A 22,483-nucleotide genomic window follows, 5' to 3' on the forward strand; every position below is an offset into this window, starting at 1 on the left:
TGATTCCAGCTTGTGATTCATCCAGTCTGGCATTTTGCATGATGTACTCTGAATATAAGTTAAATAAGCAGGGTGACAATATACAGCCTTGAAGTACTCCTTTCCCAATTTTGAACCAGTCAGTTGTTCTGTGTCTGGTTCTAACTGCTGCTTCTTGACCTGCATACAGGTTTCTCAGGAGACAGGTAAGGTGGTCTATCTCTTGAAGAATTTTCCAGTTTGTTGTGATCCACACATTCAAAGGCTTTAGCATAGTCAATGAAGCAGAAGTAGGTGTTCTTCTGGAATTCCCTTGGTTTCTGCATGACCCAATGAATGTAGACAATTTGATCTCTGGTTCTTCTGCCTTTCCTAAACCCAGCTTGTACATCTGGAAGTTCTTGGTTCACAAACTGCTAAAGCCTAACTTGAAGGATTTTGAGCATTACTTTGCTAGCATGTGAAATAAGCACAATTGTACAATAGTTTGAACAGTCGTTGCATTGTCCTTCTTCAGGACTGTAATGAAAACTGACCTTTTCCAGTCCTGTGGCCACTGCCGAGTTCTCCAAATTTGCTGAAACACTGAGTGTAGCACATTACCAGCATCATCTTTTAGAATTGTAAATAGCTCAGCTGGAATTTCGTCACCTCCATTAGCTTTGTTTGTAGTAATGCTTCCTAAGGCTCACTTGACTTCGTACTCCGGGATGTGTGAGTGACCATACCATCATGCTTATCCAGGTCATTAAGACCTTTCTTGTATACCTCTTCTTTGTATTCTTGCCACCTCTTCTTAATCTCTTCTGCTTCTGTTAGGTCCTTACTGTTTCTGTCCTTTATCGTGCTCATCCTTGCATGAAATATTCCCTTGATATCTCCAATTTTCTTGAAGAGATCTCTAGTCCTAACTATAGACACACTGTACTAATTGCCAATTTCCATTCTGATACTGTACTGTAATTCCATAAGACCTAACCGTGGGGAAAATGGGTGAACAGCACATGGGATCTCTCTGTACTATCTTTGCAACTGCCTGCAATTTCTGTAATTGTTTCAAAACTGAAAAGTAAAAGAAAAACTCTACTCCAAGATCTATTGAAAAAGGAAAAGCATAAAATTTTAATTTGTAAAATCTTGGCGTCCCTGGTGGCTCAGGGAATGGTAAAGAATCTGCCTGCAATGCAGAGTTCCATCCCTGGGTCAGGAAGATTCCCTGGAGAGGAAACGGCAGCCCACTCCAGTATTCTTGCCTGGAGAATTCCATGAACAGAGGACCCTGGAGGGCTACAGTCCATGGGGACACAGAGTCGGACACGACTTAGTAGCATTTAACTATCTACTCATACTTGTGAATCTGCCTTCAAAATTTCACTTGTTCTGTAAAACTGAAAAAGTGAAAGTCAAAGTCAAAGTTGCTCAGTTGTGTCCAACTCTTTCTGATCCCAAGGACTATAGAGTCCATGGAATTCTCCAGGCCAGAATACTGGAGTGGGTAGCCTTTGCCTTCTCTAGGGGATCTTCCCAACCCAGGGATCAAACCCAGGTCTCCCACATTGCAGGCGAATTCTTTACCAGCTAAGCCACAAGGGAAGCCCAAGAATACTGGAGTGGGTAGCCTATCCCTTCTCCAGATCTTCCTGACCCAGGAATAGTTAAATAAAACATAGATCTTTCCTATATGTGTGCAAGACCAGGTTTGAAAGGTGGTCTGTAAGAGGTACCAAACAAGACTGTTGCATAAAAGAGGGAAGTTTCGAAGTACATTTGGTCTACTCCTTTTGCAAATGTGTTATAGCCATCATTAATGTGAAGAAGCCACAGCGATGACTAATTAACTGTTAAAGTAATAATTAAGCATCATGGTGTCTTCTTCAGGAGAGATCATTTGGAGTGTTCTGCTGTGTCTATCAGAGAGCAAAGAAAGGCAGCAAAGCTACATGGTGACATGGGCTTCCCACAAGAGGGCAGTAGCTTATCAAGTTAAAAACCAGACTTCAATCAGGGGAAACCTATAGCCAGCAAAGGACAAATCAGTAAAGATTTTAAATCTATACAGGTTAGTCACCCAGTACTAACACAAGCTGAAATACTTTCTTTCTCTTTCATGAATATGAAGGTTCCCCCCACCACTCCACATATGCAGGCAAATAGTTAAAGAAAATGATTATATCCTCTATAGACAGATTCTACACCTTCGAATACAGTTTTGTTTCAAATACCTACAACATGTTCCAGCTATTATGCCTTAAAATGGTTTAGAGAAGGGTTTAACAAACTATAGCCTACGGGTCAAATCTAGCCAGCTGACTGGCTGGCTGCTTTGTTTTCCCACTCAGGAGCTTAAAATGGTTCTTATATTTTTATATGGTTACATTTAAAATGATTACGTAAGTACCTACATCATATCCTTGATTTTATCTTTTGGTTCTCCCAGCCAAAAATCCTATCTTGTTCGTCAATGTGAAGGAAAAAAAAAACCCCCAAAATAGTCCACCACATAACTTCTGTACCAAACATTAAGATTATAATAAAAGATGAAGTATTATTCCCAATATCAACTTCCTATAAACTGAAATAAGAGTATATGCCTGAAATAAAAGCTAGATCTTGAATATAAGCAAACTCCTAGGGGTTCTCTAATACAAAAGAAAAAAAAGCTATAATTCCTGTATTATGTGACACCTCATATTTATACCTGGGATTTTCTAAATATTTCTAAATAATGAGAAGTTTGAAATCCATCTAATCTCCATAATATATCTTGACTGCATCTACTTGTCCTATAAACCATGACCATGACTCTGTTTTAATCTTTGTTTGTATTAGGGTTTCTAAATCTTAGTCTACAATATTATAGATTTGATAATTCATGAGGAAGGGCTGTCCTGTGCACTGTAGGAAATTTAAGAGCATCCTTGGTCTCTACAAGCAGCACCTCTGGAGCTGTGATGCCCCAAAATGTCTACAGACCTTGACAAGTTTCCCCTGGGGAGAAAACTGCCCCCACTGAGAAGCACTGATCTGGACTAGTAGTCTGCAAAATGAGTTTGCGTATACTTAGAGCATGTGTAGGAAAATATTAAAATTTCTACTTATGTATTCTTAGGATCCACTTACATATTTCAGTGAGCACACATGCAAACAAGTCTCTTGCCAATTGTGGGTGGCGGGGGGGCATTGAAAGGCTGTGCCAGCACCTGGGAAAGGCCAATTGCTGTCTACTTTTACTCCTCTCATCATTTTACTCAGCAGTCAGATCATTTTCTTCAATATAAATGAAGTGAAGACATGCCGGAGTTTGAAAACCTTCAACAACCTCTCAACACTCTCCGAAAAAGATCTCATCTCCTTTTCTGCACGGCCTGTAAGTTCCAATGAGCTGGCCATTATCCACTTCTCTCCAGCTCTTTCCCACCATGGGCCTTCAAGCGTGTTCCTCTGTCTGTTTAGAATGGTCTTCCCCTGGCAGTCTTCCTTCTTATCCTTTAATTCTCAGACTAAATATCACTATCTTAGAAAAACATTCCTTGACCCACTCAATCTAAAGTTGGACACCTTGATCTCATCTCACTGCCCCCATCAGTATCTGTCACACCCTGCTGCTCTGGGCAGTATGTGCAACAATTTCTAACTATTTATTTGCATTTATTTCTGAAATATCCTTCTCCCTACCAGACTGTATGTTCCATGAGAGCAGGAACTGTGCTCAGTAAATACCCGCTGAAGAAAAAGTGAATGGAATGAAAGATGCTAAGAAAATTCAGATTTATTTAAAATTTTTGTTGAAAAAATATTTCAATACAGAATTAGAACATACTGGAAAGAAAGCACTAGACTGAATTGTCCCTACCGGTTCTCCACTAGGGATCCCTGGTCAATAGTTTAATCCCCTTTCAAGGACTAGATTTCAGGGCCTGAGGCATAACTATAAAATCCCACCAATTATTCACTCTCTCACACGAATGGCAGAATGATTCCTGAAAAGCAGATGGACAGCTGGCCTGTCTTAGTTTTATGGTTAAACAAACTGAAATATAAATTCTACATGACACGCCCACTATGCTAGAACCAAATTCTCTGGCTCTGAGACAATACTTTTTTTTAATTTTTACCAGACTCCACTGCTTAATACACTTCTCTCTTCTTTTTAACTTATTATAATCTGTGAATAGACAACCTGCTATTATTTACTAGTTTGATATCTTCTTTGAATTAAACCTTACATGCTTCAAGGGGGCAGAGATATATGAAGATAGCCTGTTATGAATGGACTGGGCATTCTAAGAGAACTTTCTACTTATTATTCAGGATCAAATATCTGGCCCCTTTAGCCAAACAAGGTGAAAAGGGGGAATGGAACATTCTAAAGTAATGGGAAGGATGTTATTTAATGCAAAATCTACAAACTTCAAAAATCCATAGGCTTTCAATTCAGTAAAGCAAGACTGTTATGAGACATCAGAGGACGATGGATGAACAATGGATTATCATCTGCCTGAGAATAAAGGAAACCTTAGGATCACCTGGCTCAAGCTTTTAATTTTACAGTAAAAGTTTTATTCTAAGAGGCTAAATCCTACACATGGCTAACTGAAAAGAGAAGAAAGGATAAAAATGTTAGCGCTTCTATATTAAAAAGAAAAGACAAAAAGCTGGGAAATACTGCCCCATTTCCTCCTATCTGTAAAATTACCTCACTCTTTATATAATTAAATGGCACATATATTATTTTATTATATATTATATATATATTTATATAATATATATTATTATATATAATACATATTACTATATAATATATATTTATATATATTTTTTATTATATATTTATTATGTAAAGCCTATCATGTATCTAATTTTTCAGACAAGACCCGATTAGAAGCAACCAACAAAAAGCAGGGTTTGTGACTTCAGAGCTAGGAACTTAGAAATGATAATTAGAATAACTAGAAAATATGGCACACACTGTCCAGAGCATGTGTGATGGCAAGGGTGTGATGAATACTGATGGGGGTGAGTGAAGTGAGGGGGAGGTGTCCAACTTTAGACTGAGTGGGTCAAAAAACGTTTCTCTAATCCAAGAACTTCACAACAAGTGACACAGGAGTAGGAGACGAAAAAAGCCTAAAAGGTATACTTTGCAGAGCATCTCGATAAAGGAAACCATTCAGTTTAGTGGCAAGCAGTTCTGGGCCACGACGGACTTGAGGTTATTACTGGGCTATTTCACACTTCAGCAGGCAGCATTCAAACATTTAAAATGTGAGATGTTGGTTTGTAAGATAAAGCATTCATTATCTGGGGCAGTCTAGTTGACGAAAATAATCCTACTTGGACTTTCTGCAGTGACGGAAACGCCTTCTACCTGTGCTGCTGCACTGGGTAGCCACAAGCTGCATGTGGCTATTAGCACTTGAAATATGGCTGGTATGACTGAGGAAGTGAACTTTAATTTTAATTAATTTAAATGAATTAATTTTTCCCCTATTACTTAGGAACCAAAATTAAATAGCTATCTGTGTCTATGACTATCAGATGGGATCCAGAAAATTCATTCAGAGGAAATCTCTCATCAATACGTGAAGCTGGATAAATGCAGTGTTCTTACCGCAATCTAGTGCAGAATTTAAGAACTTTAAGACTCCTTAAATGAGTGGGGGAAATTGCAGGATGGAAACGGAAATCACTTTTCTTTAGTAAAGGTATGCTCAATACATTTTCAAAAGATCCAGTAAACTCAGGTTCAATTTGCTAAAATTTAATAGTGCTCCTTATACTTCCAAACTGATAAGCACTTACACATTGTCCTCCAGGCAGATTTTGGGTCCCACCACATTGGCTGCTCCACTTGCCATTTTAAAAGCAAAATGCTTCTCAGGGCAAGCTTTCGAGATTCCACATTTGTATCTGGGAGGTTTTGTAGCTTTGGAGAGAAAAAAAAAATTTTTTTTTCCAAAGAAAAAACTGTTAACAGATTCTGTGTTTAGTTTGCTTCAGATCTCAAACCACAAAGGGCATTATGCAAACACCAAGATATATATATATGTGTGTGTGTGTATACATATATATATATTTTTTTTAAACTACATGCTAGGTTTTTTATTTTCCTGAGAGTTTCAAAGAATCTCAAAAAAAAAGAAAGAAAGAAAAAGAAAACCACAAACAAACCAAACAGAACCTCCTAGGAAACAAACTAAAAATGAATATAAATGGAACAAGTAATATGATCGTCACTGAGGGCAAATATAATGTATCTAATTATTTTTAAGGTTTATTTTACAAATCCAGGATGTGGGAGGTGTAGGATTGTTACTCTCCATTTCCACTCCACATATGCCTGATGCATTACCAAATATCTGCTCACAAACTAAGTCTAACTAGGAATTTTCCTTTTACGTACTTTCTATTCTTAAAATACTGAAGCTAAAAAACATTAATGGAACAAAATATCCATTATAAATAAACACCCAAAATATTGAGCTGTCCAATCAAATAGTTTCCTTATAACAAGAGAAAAAGAATAAACTATATGCAAAATATTGAGAGGAAATACTTACAACGTACAACGGCATCCAATGCTGACCTTGCTAAGGAAAAAAAAAGTTATTTTTGTTAGAAAAAATAAGGCTATTGGCAAGTATCACTTTTAAACATGTATAGAGGTAATAGGTCTATTAAATGTGTTTGAATTATTACTTAGCATACAATAAATAAAACATGAATATTACTTTAGAGGAAAAGTGAGAAAGTAACTTTAGGCTACATAAATTACCACAAACAATCATGAGAAATTATGGGAGCATTATTTTATTACTGACAGAGCATTCTGCTTTTACCTTTACATTTTGTTTTTAGTTTTAGTTATTATAAATGTAAATCCCAATCATATTACTAGCTATAATTACCACACTGTACAAATGCCAGGCTGGATGAAGTACAAGCTAGAATCAAGATTGCCAGGAGAAATATCAATAACCTCAGATACACAGATGACACCACCCTTATGGTAGCAAGCAACAAAGAACTAAAGAGCCTCTTAAGGAAAGTGAAAGAGGAGAGTGAAAAAGTTGGCTTAAAACTCAATATCCAGAAAAGTAAGATCAAGGCATCAGGTCCCCTCACTTCATGGCAAATAGATGGGGAAACAATGGAAACAGTGACAGATTTTATTTTGGATGGCTTCAAAATCACTGCAGACAGTGACTGCAGCCATGAAATTAAAGACTCCTGCTCCTTGGAAGAAAAGCTATGACCAACCTAGACAGCATATTAAAAAGCAGAGACCTTACTTTGCCAACAAAGGTCTGTCTAGTCAAAGCTATGGTTTTTCCAGTAGTCATGTATGGAGTGAGAGTTGGACTATAAAGAAAGCTGAGTACCAAAGAATTGATGCTTTTGAACTGTGGTGTTGGAGAAGACTCTTGAGAGTCCCTTGGACTGCAAAGAGATCCAACCAGTCCATCCTAAAGGAAATCAGTCCTGAATATTCACTGGAAGGACGGATACTAAAGCTGAAACGCCAATTCTTTAGCCACCTGATGTGAAGAACCGACTCATTGGAAAAGACCCTGATGCTGGGAAAGACTGAAGGCGGGAGGAGAAGGGGACAACAGAGGATGAGATGGTTGGATGGCATCACCAATGTGATGGACATGAGTTTGAGTAGGCTCCAGGAGTCGGTGATGGACAGGGAAGCCTGGCATGTGCAGTCCGTGGGGTTGCAAAGAGTCGGACATGATTGAGCGACTGAACTAAACTGAACTGAACTGTCCATTCAATTGCCAAACTTGATAATCTTACAACTGGGAGTTTGTATCCTTTGAGCAACATCTCCTCATGACTTCCATCCTCTCCCAATTCTTGGTAACCACCATTTCACCTCTGTTTCTCTGAGCTAATCTTTTTTCCACATGTAAGTGATATCATGAAGTATTTCAAAGTTCCCTTTATATGGCCTCAAATATATATTTGGTGACTATTAGGGTATTTAAAAGTTGTTGCTGCTGTATGGTGTTGTATACATGTGCACACAAAGTCCTGGATAATATACATGAATCTATCTCAGAGGTTAGGCTGAGAGATTTGGTGGGAAGAACACAAGAGGGCCAGTGGTGGTAGGAAGGTTTAATTTCCCTAAAATTGCAATGTACTAGGTGTAATTAGGGGAAAAAAAAAAGGTCATTACTAAGAGGGTTTTTTTTTTTAATCATTTATCAGTTAAAGGAAGCCAGAATTTCCTGGTCAATCTTAACCTGAATGCAGTAGATCTTAACCTAGAAATCTACACTTAGAGCTTCTTAAAAGCACTAACATTTGATCCTAGCCCATGCTATATGTGCTAAGTTGCTTTAGTCGTGTTAGACTCTTTGAGACCCTATGGACTGGGGCCCTCCAGGTTCCTCTGTCCATGGGATTCTCCAGGCAAGAATACTGGAGCAGGTTGCTGTGACCTCCTCCAGGGGGTTTTCCTGACTCAGGGGTTGAACCCGAGTCTCTTGCATTGGCAGGCAGGTTCCTTACCACTGAAGCCACCTGAGAATACAATACAGATAATCAATAGTATTGTGGATAGCCATTTCCGGATGTGGCTAATAAGCATGTGGTGTCATAAATGCTTGCCAGCTGTCTGATTATAAATAGACATTTAGTTTTTAGTTCTGTACTGTTTCGGTAACTGAATTTCCTGTAAAAACCAGTTCTGAAAGAGAGAATAGAACAGAATGCTAAGACTAAAAATAATATGTAAATGTTTAAAAACAGGAAGATGACTAAGTAACTGAAGGTCATCAACTCTACAGAATACTCAGAATACTATGCACCACTGAAGTCATAAAGGCAATGCAGTCACATGGGAAAAGTTTAATGCATGGAATAAAGCAAAAGATAAACTTTATTTGTGAGTACTAAGAACACGCATGGATAAAGACAAAGACTTGAAGGAAATAAAAAACAATCAATTGGTAAATGAAGATGCTGGGGCTCATTTTTCAATTTCCTTAATTATATCATAAAAGGGAAAAATAAATTCTAGACATCATCTGGTCCAAAGCTCTCACTTCTGTAAATAAGAAAATGAAAACCAGAGAGAAACTAGCAACCAGTGATTAATAGCATGTAGACTAGAAAGTCTCAATTTCACTTAGACCTAAACAAACACATACTATCAGGCTCAGGTGTTAGAACACTGTTCAAATCAGGAATGCTTGTATACCTAACTTATGACAGAAAGATACGTGGAAGACAATGGGATCAGAACACAGGTAATATAACAGCTCATTCACATACATGGGGCACTCTGTCAAGTACTTTATCATGTACTTTGATTTGCTCATCACCTTGGGGCTTCCCTGGTGGTTAAAACATAAAGAATCTGTCTGCAGTTCAGGAGACCTGGGGGTTCAATCCCTGGGTTGGGAAGATCCCCTGGAGGAGGGAATAGCAACCCACTCCACTATTCTTGCCTGGAGAATTCCACGGACAGAGGAGCCAGGGGTTGCAAGGAGTCGGACACTACTGACCAACTAACACTAACACTTCTGTTTTAAAGAGAAAGAAACTGACATCAGATAGGTTCACCGATTGAATTTGTCCTATCCATAATCAGTCATTGATAAGAATCAGTTTTCAAAGCCATATCTCATTCGAGCACCCAAACTCATATTGCATCCCCCCCAGATGGGACTGTCTGAGGTCTAGTGATCACAGGAGGTACAAAATCCAGTGGTCCTTCGAGGAGCCGGAAGCCAGGATAGGGAGCTTTCAGGACCATTCTTTTGACTGCAGAGTGGAGAACAGACTCCAGAGGGTTCAAGATTCGAGATGAGTCCACAAGGACAGGGACGCTGCTAAAGTAATCCAGGAAAAAACAGGTAGCGGCTGAAACAAAGGTAGTGACTGTAGGTTTGAAAGTAGTCGACGGGCTCAGAACAACTAAGGTAGCAACACTGATGAGACTGCGGAACAGACCCGAAGAAGGCATGAAGGAAAGGGAGGAATCAAGTTTACTTCTCAGACATCCACCTTTAGAAGCATTCCTTCATCCATTCACATGAGCCAAAGGGAAAAAAAACATCATCTCTCACTCATGATGTTTGTTGTCTAGCGAGGAGATAGGGTGTGGGATGGGTGCTTGAGTTCCCTGTGGATCTGTTCATTTTAAGGTACTTTGAGATGATCTGGGTGGAAGTCTAAGAGCCAGCTGTAAATGAGACCGGGGACGAAGATATAAACTTGAAAACTGGCAAATGATGAGGTCGTGCAAAGAGAGGATTTAAAATGAGCAGAGGGCTGATGAGAGAAACCTTAGAGACATCAATAATCTGCTAACTTTCAAAGGAAGAGTGTGGCTGATGAAAAGGAGGTAGAAGGAAAATCACAGATGAGCCTCTAAAATGATCAAACTGGTTTGACTGAGAAACTTGAGAGAGATTAATAAATAAAGAATAATGTTATTCAATTTAAAAACTTTACTGGGACACAATCTGGAGTAAATGTTTCTTAATCATCAGACTTTTGAGCAAATAACTTTTGGGCAAATTACCTCCATTTAATTTGTGTAAGAGTAATGGGAGAAGATGCTCAAAGGAGGAAAAAAAAAACCTTTCTGAAAATCTTTTCAGATTAAAACTAATTTTATCCAATATGTATAAGCAAAAGCCCTCTATCTGGCCTTCAGTTCTGAGAATTTTTAACACCTGGAGGGTAAACAGATAAAATTTCATAAATCAAACAGGATGGTTATAGACAATGGACACAGCATACAAACACAAAAATACCTCCTTTTCTGCAACTTTAATTCCTCAAACTACTTTGATGGCTTTAATTCTTAAGGTCTTTCAATATACCCAGTTTTTCACTTCAAGGAAACAACAAACACTTCTGATTTGTTTTTTTCAGTGAATGTCTTTCAATGAGTCAGGCTAAATAAATCTAATATAATTGTTTTGTACTTTAGCTTTTAATAATAGCTCAAGTGATTTACATATGTATTATTTCAATGGTTTAAATTTAAAAGGTAAAAATAAATTAACTCAATAGAATAGTAAGGACTGACTGCAACAATATATGTAAAAATAATGTGGATTACTTTCAGCCCATTTTTGTTAAGTATCCTTTTTTAAGTAGAAAACTAATCCTGTATTAAGCCACAATCATAACTAAGACTTGTAGACTGTACCCACGTTGATGCCCTGGTGTGATACCGGATGGAATTTAAGATGCTACCAATGGGAAACTGAGTAAAGGGTATACAGAATCTCTCCATATTACTTCTTACAAATGCACAAGAATCTAAAATTATCTTAAAAAGTTTTGTTAAAGGTTGCTTAAAAACATCAATTTATATTTGCATATTCAACTAATTTTAGGCAAAATTTCATTTGTCTTTTCTAGAAATGTTTGTCTTATTTTTTTAAAACAGTACTATATAATCAAATATAAATTTATATAAACTATCAAGTAAGTTATTAAATCAACAAATTGACAAATGGGAAAAATTCACCACCCAAAGAGGCCCTCTAAAATACTGATTATAGAAACAATGTCAAGCTAAATTTAAGTTAGATGCTCAACAAATGACAAACACAACCACATCTCCATTTTTGCTCAATTATTCTGAAATGAGAATTAAAAATAACTGCACAAATTAAATTCTCACCAATTCAATAGATTGGAATCCAATAAGGTTGTGTAGATGGATACAGAGTACAACTTCAATTATGACAACAAAATAAACCATCTGCTCAAACAATGACTAAACTAAATAGCTAAAACACATACAATAAAAACTTGCAGGTTCCTAACATTAAGCGAAATGAAAATGAATAAAGACAACTGCCTTAGTTAAAGCAGCTCAGTGTTTTCACAGCTGATGATCAGCGGCTTGTCAACTAACACAGCTTTAAACAAATACTACTTTGAAAATGCTCTTTCTCTACACAAAAGTCCTAATCTTCAATTATCTACATTCATTTTCCATTCAATCAGCATGTACTATCTACAGGATCTGGTGCTATATGCCGGGTGAGTCAGCAAGACATTACTGCTCCCAACATTTGTTCTCCAGTAAGGAAAGCCAAATACATGATAAAGAATAAAAGAAAAGAAATTCTATAATTTATGGCAGAATAAAATCAGGTCAAATTGAGATATAAGTTCTAAGCATTAGAACTGACAGTTTAGAAAAAGGAGCAACACTCTTAACAGGGAAAACAAGGAGACTCAAATACCATTTCTCCCAAGAAAGGGCATTTGTGCGGTTTTGAAAAACGAGAACAATTAACAGATGAAGGGGAGAGAGAAAGAAAGATGTGTGGGTAAAGAATCAGCAGAGTCAAAGCTATGGTTTTTCCAGTAGTCATGTATGGATATGAGAGATGGGCCATAAGGAAGGCTGAGCACCAACAAATTGATGCTTTCGAACTGTGGTGCTGGAGAAGACCCTTGAGAGTCCTAAGGACAGTCAATCCTAAAGGAAGTCAACCCTGAATATTCATTGGCAGGACTGATACTGAAGCTCCAATACTTTGGCCACCTGATGCAAAGAGCCAACTCATTGGAAAAGACCCTGATGCTGGAAAAGATTGAAGGCAAAAGAAGAAAGGGAAGGCAGAAGTTGAGAGGATTAGAGAGCATCACCGACTCAACGGACATGAATTTGAGCAAATTCTAAGAGATAATGGAGGACAGAGGAGCTTCGCAGGCTACATACAGTTCATGGGGTTGCAAAGAGCTGGATATGACTTCGAGACTGAACAACAAGGAATCAGCATGAACAAAGGCCGAGGGTTTGTGTCTGTAGGTCACATGCACATGGATGTGGCAGGTGGGTAAGGGGAAGTACAGGTCAGGAAGATAGAAGTAGGCTGGGACTGAGTGCTATCCTGGTAGGGAGTTTAGGTTTTACTCTCCAGTAGCTGGAAATACTGAAGGTTCAAGAATGTTGAGAGAATCCCCATGGCAGTGTTGACACAGGCAGATATCAAAGATGAGAAATAGACACAGGAAAATCTCTGAGATGCCCAAATAAACCATCCAAACTAGAGATGATGATCCAAACCAGGGAAACACTGTGACCTCACCCAATTTCTTCTCTCTGAAAACAGTGGGTTTTTTCCCAAAGTAATTTTTCATTTGTACCAATGATCCCACTGCCGCGTTCTCTTAAGGATCCTCCTTTTCTGAATGTTCAGTCTCTTCCCGTTGATTTGTAATTCACTGACTTTTTACCCAAGGACTACAGACAAGCCAAAACCTCTCCATTACATCAAAAAGGAAAAAAAAAAAAATGTTCAACTTCCTTCGGCCTTGAGCTAGGATTCCATAACCATCTTCCTTTACCATAACCTTTCTTAGAAGAACTAGCTACAACACACTGTTTCCACAGCAACACTGAACAAGTCCTAAATGCCTTCCCTGTTTTCACCCCACCCTTCAATTGAAACCAGCTGTGCTCTCAAAGGAGCCAGGCTGGCCCTCTGCAGTAACAGAACACGGCCCAGAAGTCAAGACATGTCTCACTACACTTTGCAACAACTATTCTGTGCTTGATCCTGGATACCTCACCTATTTTTTCAGTACCAAAAAATGGATGGTTAGGAGGAAAATAACCAGCACATTAAGAAGAATGGTTCAAAGGGAGGATTTCATAAATTGATAAGATAAAACCTTAGACAAAGATGACTTGGGTGGAGAAGGACCACAGCTTAACTATGTGAGAGATTCAACAGGTAGAAGGAAGACCAATGGACTAAAATTACTTGGGAGTATAAAAGGTAGAATTCAGTGCAATACAAGGAAGCACTTTTAAGTAGTCATTGTAAGAAAAGTCACCTGAAAATGTATAAAAACAAATATGTACAGAAATTATGGACTACATGTCAGAACCGTCTAAAACCCAATATATATATAAACAAATATGTACAGAAATTAAGGACTATATGTCAGAACTGTCTAAAGTCCAATACCCAGTACATGGTCTCTGGATAGAAAGTCAGCCATCACCTGGAAGCTTGAAATGCAGACTCTCAGGCCCCATCCCAGACAGTGAAGCAGAACCTGCATTTATCAAGATTCCCTAGAGATTCTTCTGACATCAAAAAATTGGAAAAACAGTGGTTTAAGGGAGTCTTGAAACTAGGTGTGAGAGGGAGTGTATTAGGTCTTGGGGATCCCTTCCAAATACTAACTTATAGAAAGCAAAACTCATCCACTACTCCAGAGAGCTCAAGGCTGTTTCATCTGATCTCTGCCTACTAGGTTAAAACACTGTTTCTGTTTCACAGTCTGACCTTTCATTAGTAATTTTTTAATACTTTAAACAGTGCTCAGCCAAAGCGTATTCAAATATTTCAAATGTTAACTTATTTTATCAGCTCGAAAGATTTTGTTTAAAACTGAAGTAAGGCAGCTTATAGTGGGACATTTACAACACAGCATCAAATAAATTGGTAAAAAGAAAAATGTCGAAAAAATTGCAGAAAGAAAACAAGAGTAGGAAAAGCAAGATGGATGTCAACGGCTGGTATTTAAAATGTTTTATCATGATTCCTAATCACTTGCTAATTGAGGGTTAGAATTGGCTCCAAGTTTTTAAGCAGCCAATTCAAATATCTTCTAGAATGTGCATTTAAAATGCCATGATTAATATCCCTGCTGCTGTTGCTAAGTCACTTCAGTTGTGTCCAACTCTGTGCAACCCCATAGACGGCAGCCTGCCAGGCTCCCCCACCCCCTAGGCACACATAAAATAGGCCCCATTAAATACATTCAAAATGTTGAATAGAAGATTCATGCTTTATATCAAATTAATTGTAAGATTTTCTATTGCGTATTTTAGAATATTCTAATGAACAGCACTTACCAATATAATTACATTTTCTTTTCTAGACAGACTAAACAGCAGAGTGACTCAATGTTGATAACTCATAAAAATTTAAAGACAATCTCATCACAAATGAAATTCAAGGGGGAAAAAAATAAAAACTTACCAAATAGATTTCCTAAACTTGCATCCATTTTTATTTCAAATACTTGAGAAATAACATAGAATGTCAGTAAAAATACTGCCACAGCAACCACCAACTTTGCAGCACCTATATAGAGGGCAGAAACAATTAAACATGAACTTAGAAGCCCACAGAACTTTGTATTACGCATTACCACAAAAAAGTATAAGTGTATATTAAAACTTCCTAAGACTATTAAATATCTAATAACACTTATTATTGGATTTTAATTTTACTTGAGTTACAACAAAAAGTGTACCAACAGTCAATGTGATTGACTTGCTAATCAAGGAAGTAAGAGATTGGCTAGCAACCTAGACACAGGACTGTTTAAAGTCATCTGCTTAGTTTTCACATGTAAAAAAAAATGACCTGCTATCAACTTCTGACTGACTACACAAAAGTTTCATGACTAGTGGAATACCAACACCAAGTATGTGGGATGACTCACTTCCAGTGCTTTTCAATTATAAAGGGCAGTGCTGGACGCAGAGGACGCAAGAACACTGAACCTTCTGGAAACACTAAGGCGACAGACGGGATGTCCACTCGGCAGGGAGTTCTCAAGTGAACTGTAAAGTGTTCACTGTCCTCACCAACCCACGTATCTCGTGGAGCACACAAGTACTCCTGGCATGGTGAACAATAATATCTCCACTCACACTTAACACCGAAGTTTAAGACGTGCCTTCCCCACTCCTGCAGGACTTAATTCAGCACCTACTTCATTTGCTTCATAAAATGGTTACATGGCAAGCTTTGTGAACACTCTGAGCCTTCCATACCTATCTTTCACCATTTCTGAGTGCCTTACAAACAGCACTGCTACTAACTAACTGCTTAATATGAATCATCACTTGTCTTTCTCCTCCACAGCTAGGCAAATCTTGGCAAGTGAAAGTATGAGAAAGGAACAGAAGCGAAAATGACTGGAAAGAAACAGCATCTTCTTACTCTTAGAATTTCAGAGACATCTCATTAGGTTACTCAGAAACAATATTAATATTTGTCTGTATAATCTCCATTCCCCTCTCAGGTTACTAAAAATTTCATACACTGATGTGAAGGATCAGCAGTCCTTGAGGAAACAAAGTCCCCAACCGAGGCAAATGCCCAAGATTACCGCTCTCTTAGCAGCAGCACAAAAACAGGAGCCCAGGGTCCAGACACAGCCCAGCACTTTGTCACTAACACCAAAGCACCACATTCTTCGGAGAAACTAGCCAAACTCAACTTAATGGGTGAGGAAGAGGTAAAAAGAGCTGTGTTCATTCTAATTTTACACACCTGAAATGACTGGGAATGCATCCTTACAGGGGAGGGAAGTGAATGAACTGATGGTAATCAGAAGGGCTTATGACACTCCATAAACATAGAAATGAGATGGCAAGGAGGAAGCCTACCTACTAATCAGTTCCCATCCCTGCCTCCTAAGCTTTACCTTCTCCCCCTCCCAAAACTGCCTCCTGTTTTGAAGACTGACTACGGGTCATCTATGTGAGGAAGTAAAATTCCACTGGGCTTTCAACTTTTCCCTCACGGGGTCTAGCAGAGTGCCTTGAACATACTCTCAACATATGTAATACTCTCAACATATGTTTGCTAAACAGATGCATGATTAACAGGTGGCATGTTTCTTCCTGATCATTTAAGACCAAGGGCTGGAAGATTATATGTCACGTGATGGTCTAAACATCTCATTTTCTAAGCATCAGGGGCATGTGCAAATAATCTTTCCCCATTCCTTAAAGTAGATATATGAAACCTTGGCTGTTCACAACTGAAATATTAGAACGATTAAAACACCAAGTTCACAATATACGAACATTCTAGACTAAATTCCATACCAAACTAAACATAAGCCTACGTTAAACAAACTATCTACATCATATTTATATATACATACATAAATATAATACATATACACACACCATTTACTGAGAGCCTACTACAGAGCTAAATGCTTTATAAGCACAGTTATCATTTGCACAGCCTTTCAAGATACTGTTTTCATTTTACAAATAAGGAAACCAAGGTGAAAAATCTAGATCACTTGCCTATGTGACTAAGGTCACATAACTAGTTAGCGACAGAACTTAATTTTAAATCAAGACCTACCCAATTATAAGAAACCATTAAGGGAGCTAGGAGAAAACAAAAGCTCTAAGAGACAGAGAAGTTGGAGGTGGAGAAACTAACTGGTAAGAGAATAAGCAGAAGATCCCTGAGAGAGGCAGGCAGGCGAACACCAGCAGCACCTCCATGATGACACAGTTATGGACCTTCTATTGCAGAGGGGCTCCTCCAGAGCGGTCACCGTCCACCTCTGGACTTGGAAGGGCCTACCCACAGCACACCACAGTTCCCACTCCACCCACGAGAATCCCCCTTCCTTCCAGCCATGGATTGCTCTAGTCCAAGAGTGTCCCTGTTTTTCATAAACCAAGAAACATAAACTTGAGATATTTACTAATGTCTCACTGTAAGAATAATGGCTATAAGGACATTTCAAAGCAACCAGGATCTTTTTCTTTTTTAATTAGAAGAGATTAATTAGTCTAAAATCAATAAACTAATAGCTAATCTTCCTATTCCTTCATTAACAGGAGTCCCCTTGAGACCAATACTAGGAAGCATGCCAAACATAAAATCAGCATTCAGTGAATAATTATGCATCAATTAACCTTGTATTATTTGTCAGAATCAGAAAAATGGACCAAATGACAAAGTTAATTTCAACTAGAATGAATGCAGAATTATATGAGAAAGAGAAACTTGCTTTATTCTGGGCTTAAATAATGTACTTTTAGACCCATACTCTTAGAGATGTTCCAGTAAGAATATTTTGTTTATTGATGAGATAATAATCAAAAGAAAGACTATCTTGATTCTGAGAAATGACAAGGTCTCTCCTAGGATGGACATACACTACTTAGTGGAAATGTCTATGTAAAATGTGAATGTCTTCTATGGCAGTGGCTGTGATGGGGTGCACATACACACACACATATACATAAAACTAGGCAAACAAGCTTAATGTATAAGGACATAAACATTAAAAAACCCAACTTAAAATATTTAGCATAAATAATTTCAACAAAAGTACCCCCCCAAAACTTATACAGAATCCACTAAACATTCCATTTGTGATTTGCCAACTACCTGAAAAGGTAAAAAGGCTAAATAATGATTTAGTTTGTTATATTCAGTTGCACTCAATATAGAAAATGATTATTTTTTTATAATCTCATTCAATCATTACAAAACAAACAGGTTACACAAGAAGCAAAATCATTCCTACTGAACTAAGTATCTTACCTGCTACCCTCATGTTTGGTTTTTCAGTCTCCGGCACTTTTCATTCAATACGCTCCTAAAGTCAAAAGAAAAGGCAAATATCATTAGGTCTAGAATGAGACTTCCTCCCTGGATTGAGTTTAATTTGGAGTGAGTGTGCGTGCGTGCTAAGTCGCTTCAGTCATGTCCAACTCTTTGTTACCTCATGGACTGTAGTCCTCCAGGCTCCTCTGTCCATGGGACTCTCCAGGGAAGAATACTGGAGTGGGTTGCCATGCCCTCCTCCAGGAGATCTTCCTGCCCCAAGGACTGAACCTCAGTCTCTTATGCCTCCTGCATTGGCAGGCAGGTTCTTTACCACAGCGCCACCTGGGAAGCCCTTGGAGTGTATACATTAAACTAAATAGATGTCATGATATTTCTAAGTATTCTACCAATGTTAAAATTTAATGGAAAAAACCTTAGCACTGGGCCTGTCTCCTTCCACTGGACCATAAAAGCTCCTGAGAGGAGGGTGTATCTAAAATTGCTCCCTAACTGAAGGATCGCTGAAAAACCTGCCATCAGGCATGTGGACAGAAGATAATGCCTTGTTGTTTTCAGTGATTACCCATCTGTAACAAACTTTTGATATTTAGTTCCAAACCTTCAGTTTTCAGTTGAGATCCAAAGAACTTAAGCTGCTTATCTAGTCAGGGACAAATTACTTGAGAAATGGGGCAAGGATTTATGTCTGCTCGCTCCTGCTCCAGGGCTCACTCCAGTATATGATCCCATTTCATTTTTAGTAGGACACAGTTCAGGTGTCACTATGATAAGCACTTATAGGAAAGGCACCTTATCTTAGTACCAGGGTCCTCTTCCTCTTCATGTTTTCAATATAAGTTTGTGGAAGAACATATTTAGACATATAGAACTGCCATTTTAAATATCCCCAGCAATTATGATTATCGACAGTGTACATTATACATCAAATAAACAAACTATAATTTTATATTATCCTAATAACAACAGAAGTAGGTACTGAAAAAAAAAATCTGTGTATAGGTTTGTGTGTTTCTCCCCTAAGAAGTAACTCAAGATAGGCAAAAAATTTTTTTTAAAAATTAGGAAAGCAAGTATATGAGTTTGATAGGAAATCCGTGCTCAAGGTCAGCTAGACACCTTCCACAGTTTACTCAATCTCTTGTACAGGAAAGGAATTCAAAAGATAATTTTGATTAATGAAGCACACCCATAAAAAATATATATTTCTTCATTTTAGATTGTATTTTAACCCAGATGTTTCAGTGTTACTGTCTGATCATGTAATTCATAGAATGGCTCAAATATCCCTGAAGGACGCTGAAAGGAAGTGAAACATCCAGTTTCCTTATTCACCAATAAGGAATTCTCTGGGATGGGGATGGTGAGCATAAAAAAAGAACCAGTGTTTCTTATGTGAATTCACTTCCTTCTGCTCAATCTACCCTGAAGAAAATATCAACATTTATACTAGTACTGAACTGAGCATTATTGATTTCTTTTCCTTTATGAGTTATCTGAACACCTTCTATATAATAGGAAAAGTCAATGTTATATATCTGTTTAAACAACTTACTTAGCCACAGGCCAGGAAAACATTAAAAGGAAACAGATACAAGTAGCCACAAGCCACCACATAAAAGCAGGGGGTGGGGAAACTTGGCTTCTCAAATGAAAACCCCAACTAGTTATAAATCCTCTTTTGACTTCCAGCAAGATACAACACTATGTTCACAACACACACACTAATACTGCAAAATATCCTCACTCTTCTCTGAATGTGGCCTGGGATAATTTCTACGGAGTATGATAAGCAGTTGAGCAGAAGACACCTGCTGTTCTATTTCTTGGTTTCCATTACCTGCCAAGGAGGTCACACCTGTACATTACAATCACTGCCTCATGTACTGCCCCTCATTTGGTCTGCCTAACCAGCCTGCTTCTAAACTTCCCACTAGTAAAACCACAATATAAGCAACTACGATAGTCTAGCTGAATTCATGTTTTCCATTGAATTTCTCAGAGAATAACATTTAATAAAATCTCTAAAACCTCATAAAATCTCAGCCACAAACACATTTTTAGTTTGCTTACGAAGCAAATTAATGATGCAAGAGTGTAGATTGGCATAAGGAAAGAATACTGAAAATATTTGAGAGCAAATCAAGGAGCATCTGTTTACAATGTGCTAATTCCAAACCATTCCTAACTTGTCTTCTTAGAAGGACATTAAAAATAAACAAAACATTTACACAGAATTGTCCCGGGGGAGGAACATCTTAATGGAGTCTGGTATATATCTCAGGCTGAATCTCCAACAATCAAATGCAGGTAAAACAGATCCAGAGAAAATGAACAACACATCAAAAGGGGGAACAGGGCCTCTGCTAGAAATTCAGAGCTCTTTAATTCAGAGTAAGAGGTGAGAATTTTATAACTGTTCTTACATACTCATTAAAAAGTAGAGATAGAAAAATTAGAGCCATTTACCAAAACAGGAATATGGGTGGGAGGAGAGTATTTTTAAAGATTTTAAAAAAAAAATAGTATATTTGTGAAATACATTTTTCTCTCCCCCCTGCCACCCAAAAGTGTAGTCTAGGTCAAAACAAGTTCCCGTGTATTAGATCAATGATTACCCATATCATCGGTTGCTAATGTGTAAAGTGCATAACAATTAGAGTCCACTGCAGGCAGGGCCACTATGCTTGCTCTGACCAATGAAACATCATTCTGGATAAACACTAATTAAGTAAGTAACCTAGACTGAAGGAGGGCGCCTGAATTAGGATTTCTGATTGACACACCACATTTCTTCAAATTTCTTGTAATTTAAACATTTCATTTAGCCCAACCATCTACTTTGGTTTAATTTATGGAGTTTTGCTAAAATCAAGCCTAAATAAACAGACCTTGTCTAAGAATCAGTCAACTGTAGGATGATGGATAAAAACACAGGTCAAATGATACTGTCACTCTTTCCTTGAGAAGTGAACTCAAGCTACATCCGGTGAATTAGAAGAGCACCATTCTACATCAACAAAATAAGCCATAGGAACAATTATTCACCATCTGTGTAAGGCTGTGCCAGTTAGCAAAAACTAGGTAATAAGGCAAACAGCTGAGTAAGTCACACACATTCTTATTTCATGTAATCTTCCCAATAGCCCTACAGCATTATAGATGAAGTCAAGAGATATGTTCAAGGTCATATAAAAGGTAAGAAAGAAGCTGATACTATAAACAATTCCACCTCCCTTTCACCCCAGCAGCTCTCTGACATGCTCTAAGAAGCTTGTTGACAAAATTCCATGCCAATCAATCTGGCTTTTGCAAATTGCTCTGGGAATCACTAATCCCTGCTGCCAACTAGCCACTCTAGGGCTCTGATGGTTTGTCAAAATGACTAAGCCTGTGTATTAGAACACTCCATGTAAGACAGAAAGGCCACAGGAGAATGAAGTATACCAACAAACAACAATCACTTAATTAAACCAGAAGAAAATACTACCAATTATATACCAAAAGTATAAAGAAACTACCGCTCCATTCAATCCACTTTTAACTCAGTTATGGCCAAATGGCAATATAAGGAAACAAAATTTGTGACCCCAAAGGTCTCTTTGGTGTGTTAATTATTTCCAGTTGGAAACAGTCAAGGGCAAAAGATCCTGATCTTCCCCCTTTGCTGCCTGAAGAATTTACAGGGGGTCTATTCAGAAGGAGCTATTACCATATATAACAGTAGTATGAACCAGATGCATAGATAGGGAGGAACTCAGCAAAATCTGCTTGCTAAAATTCCTCTAGGTATCCCATTGTCACTGCAAGGCCCAGAAAACATTTACCAAACATTTGCTCTTCTGCCTCCAAAGGAACTGGCCCTTCCTCCCCTTTGAAATCCCAAACCACTACCCCTCATATTCCTTCTGTCTTTAGCTGAAGATAGTATTTAAAGTGAGAGCTTCCACCATTTTGGCAACTCAGTTTTCCCTGATCTCCACCATGTATACATGTTATTAAACTTCTGATTTTCTGTTAATTCGTTTCATGTTAATTTTAGACCAGCCAAAAGAAACTAAAAGGGTAGAGGAAAATGCTTCCTCCCAGATGGCAATTTTAAATGAATCAACTGAGAATCAATAGACGATTCTAATATCCATGTGAACTGAGGC

General features: G+C 38.0%; 1 protein-coding gene across 1 annotated transcript in view; it reads right to left on the reverse strand.

Moving 5' to 3' along the window:
• FAM3C (FAM3 metabolism regulating signaling molecule C) overlaps nt 1–22,483 on the reverse strand; it is a 52,724-nt gene that overhangs the window by 17,273 nt on the left and 12,968 nt on the right. The window contains exons 2-5 of the mRNA XM_043463567.1: nt 18,306–18,360; nt 14,970–15,074; nt 6,540–6,569; nt 5,782–5,905 (exon numbers count right to left, since the gene is read on the reverse strand). Coding sequence (XP_043319502.1) covers nt 5,782–5,905; nt 6,540–6,569; nt 14,970–15,074; nt 18,306–18,318 — 272 coding nt within the window. The 5' untranslated portion in view covers nt 18,319–18,360. The remainder of the gene's footprint in view (nt 1–5,781; nt 5,906–6,539; nt 6,570–14,969; nt 15,075–18,305; nt 18,361–22,483) is intronic.

Source organism: Cervus canadensis, chromosome 3 (genome assembly GCF_019320065.1).
Source record: "Cervus canadensis isolate Bull #8, Minnesota chromosome 3, ASM1932006v1, whole genome shotgun sequence".
NCBI classification, from domain to species: domain Eukaryota; kingdom Metazoa; phylum Chordata; class Mammalia; order Artiodactyla; family Cervidae; genus Cervus; species Cervus canadensis.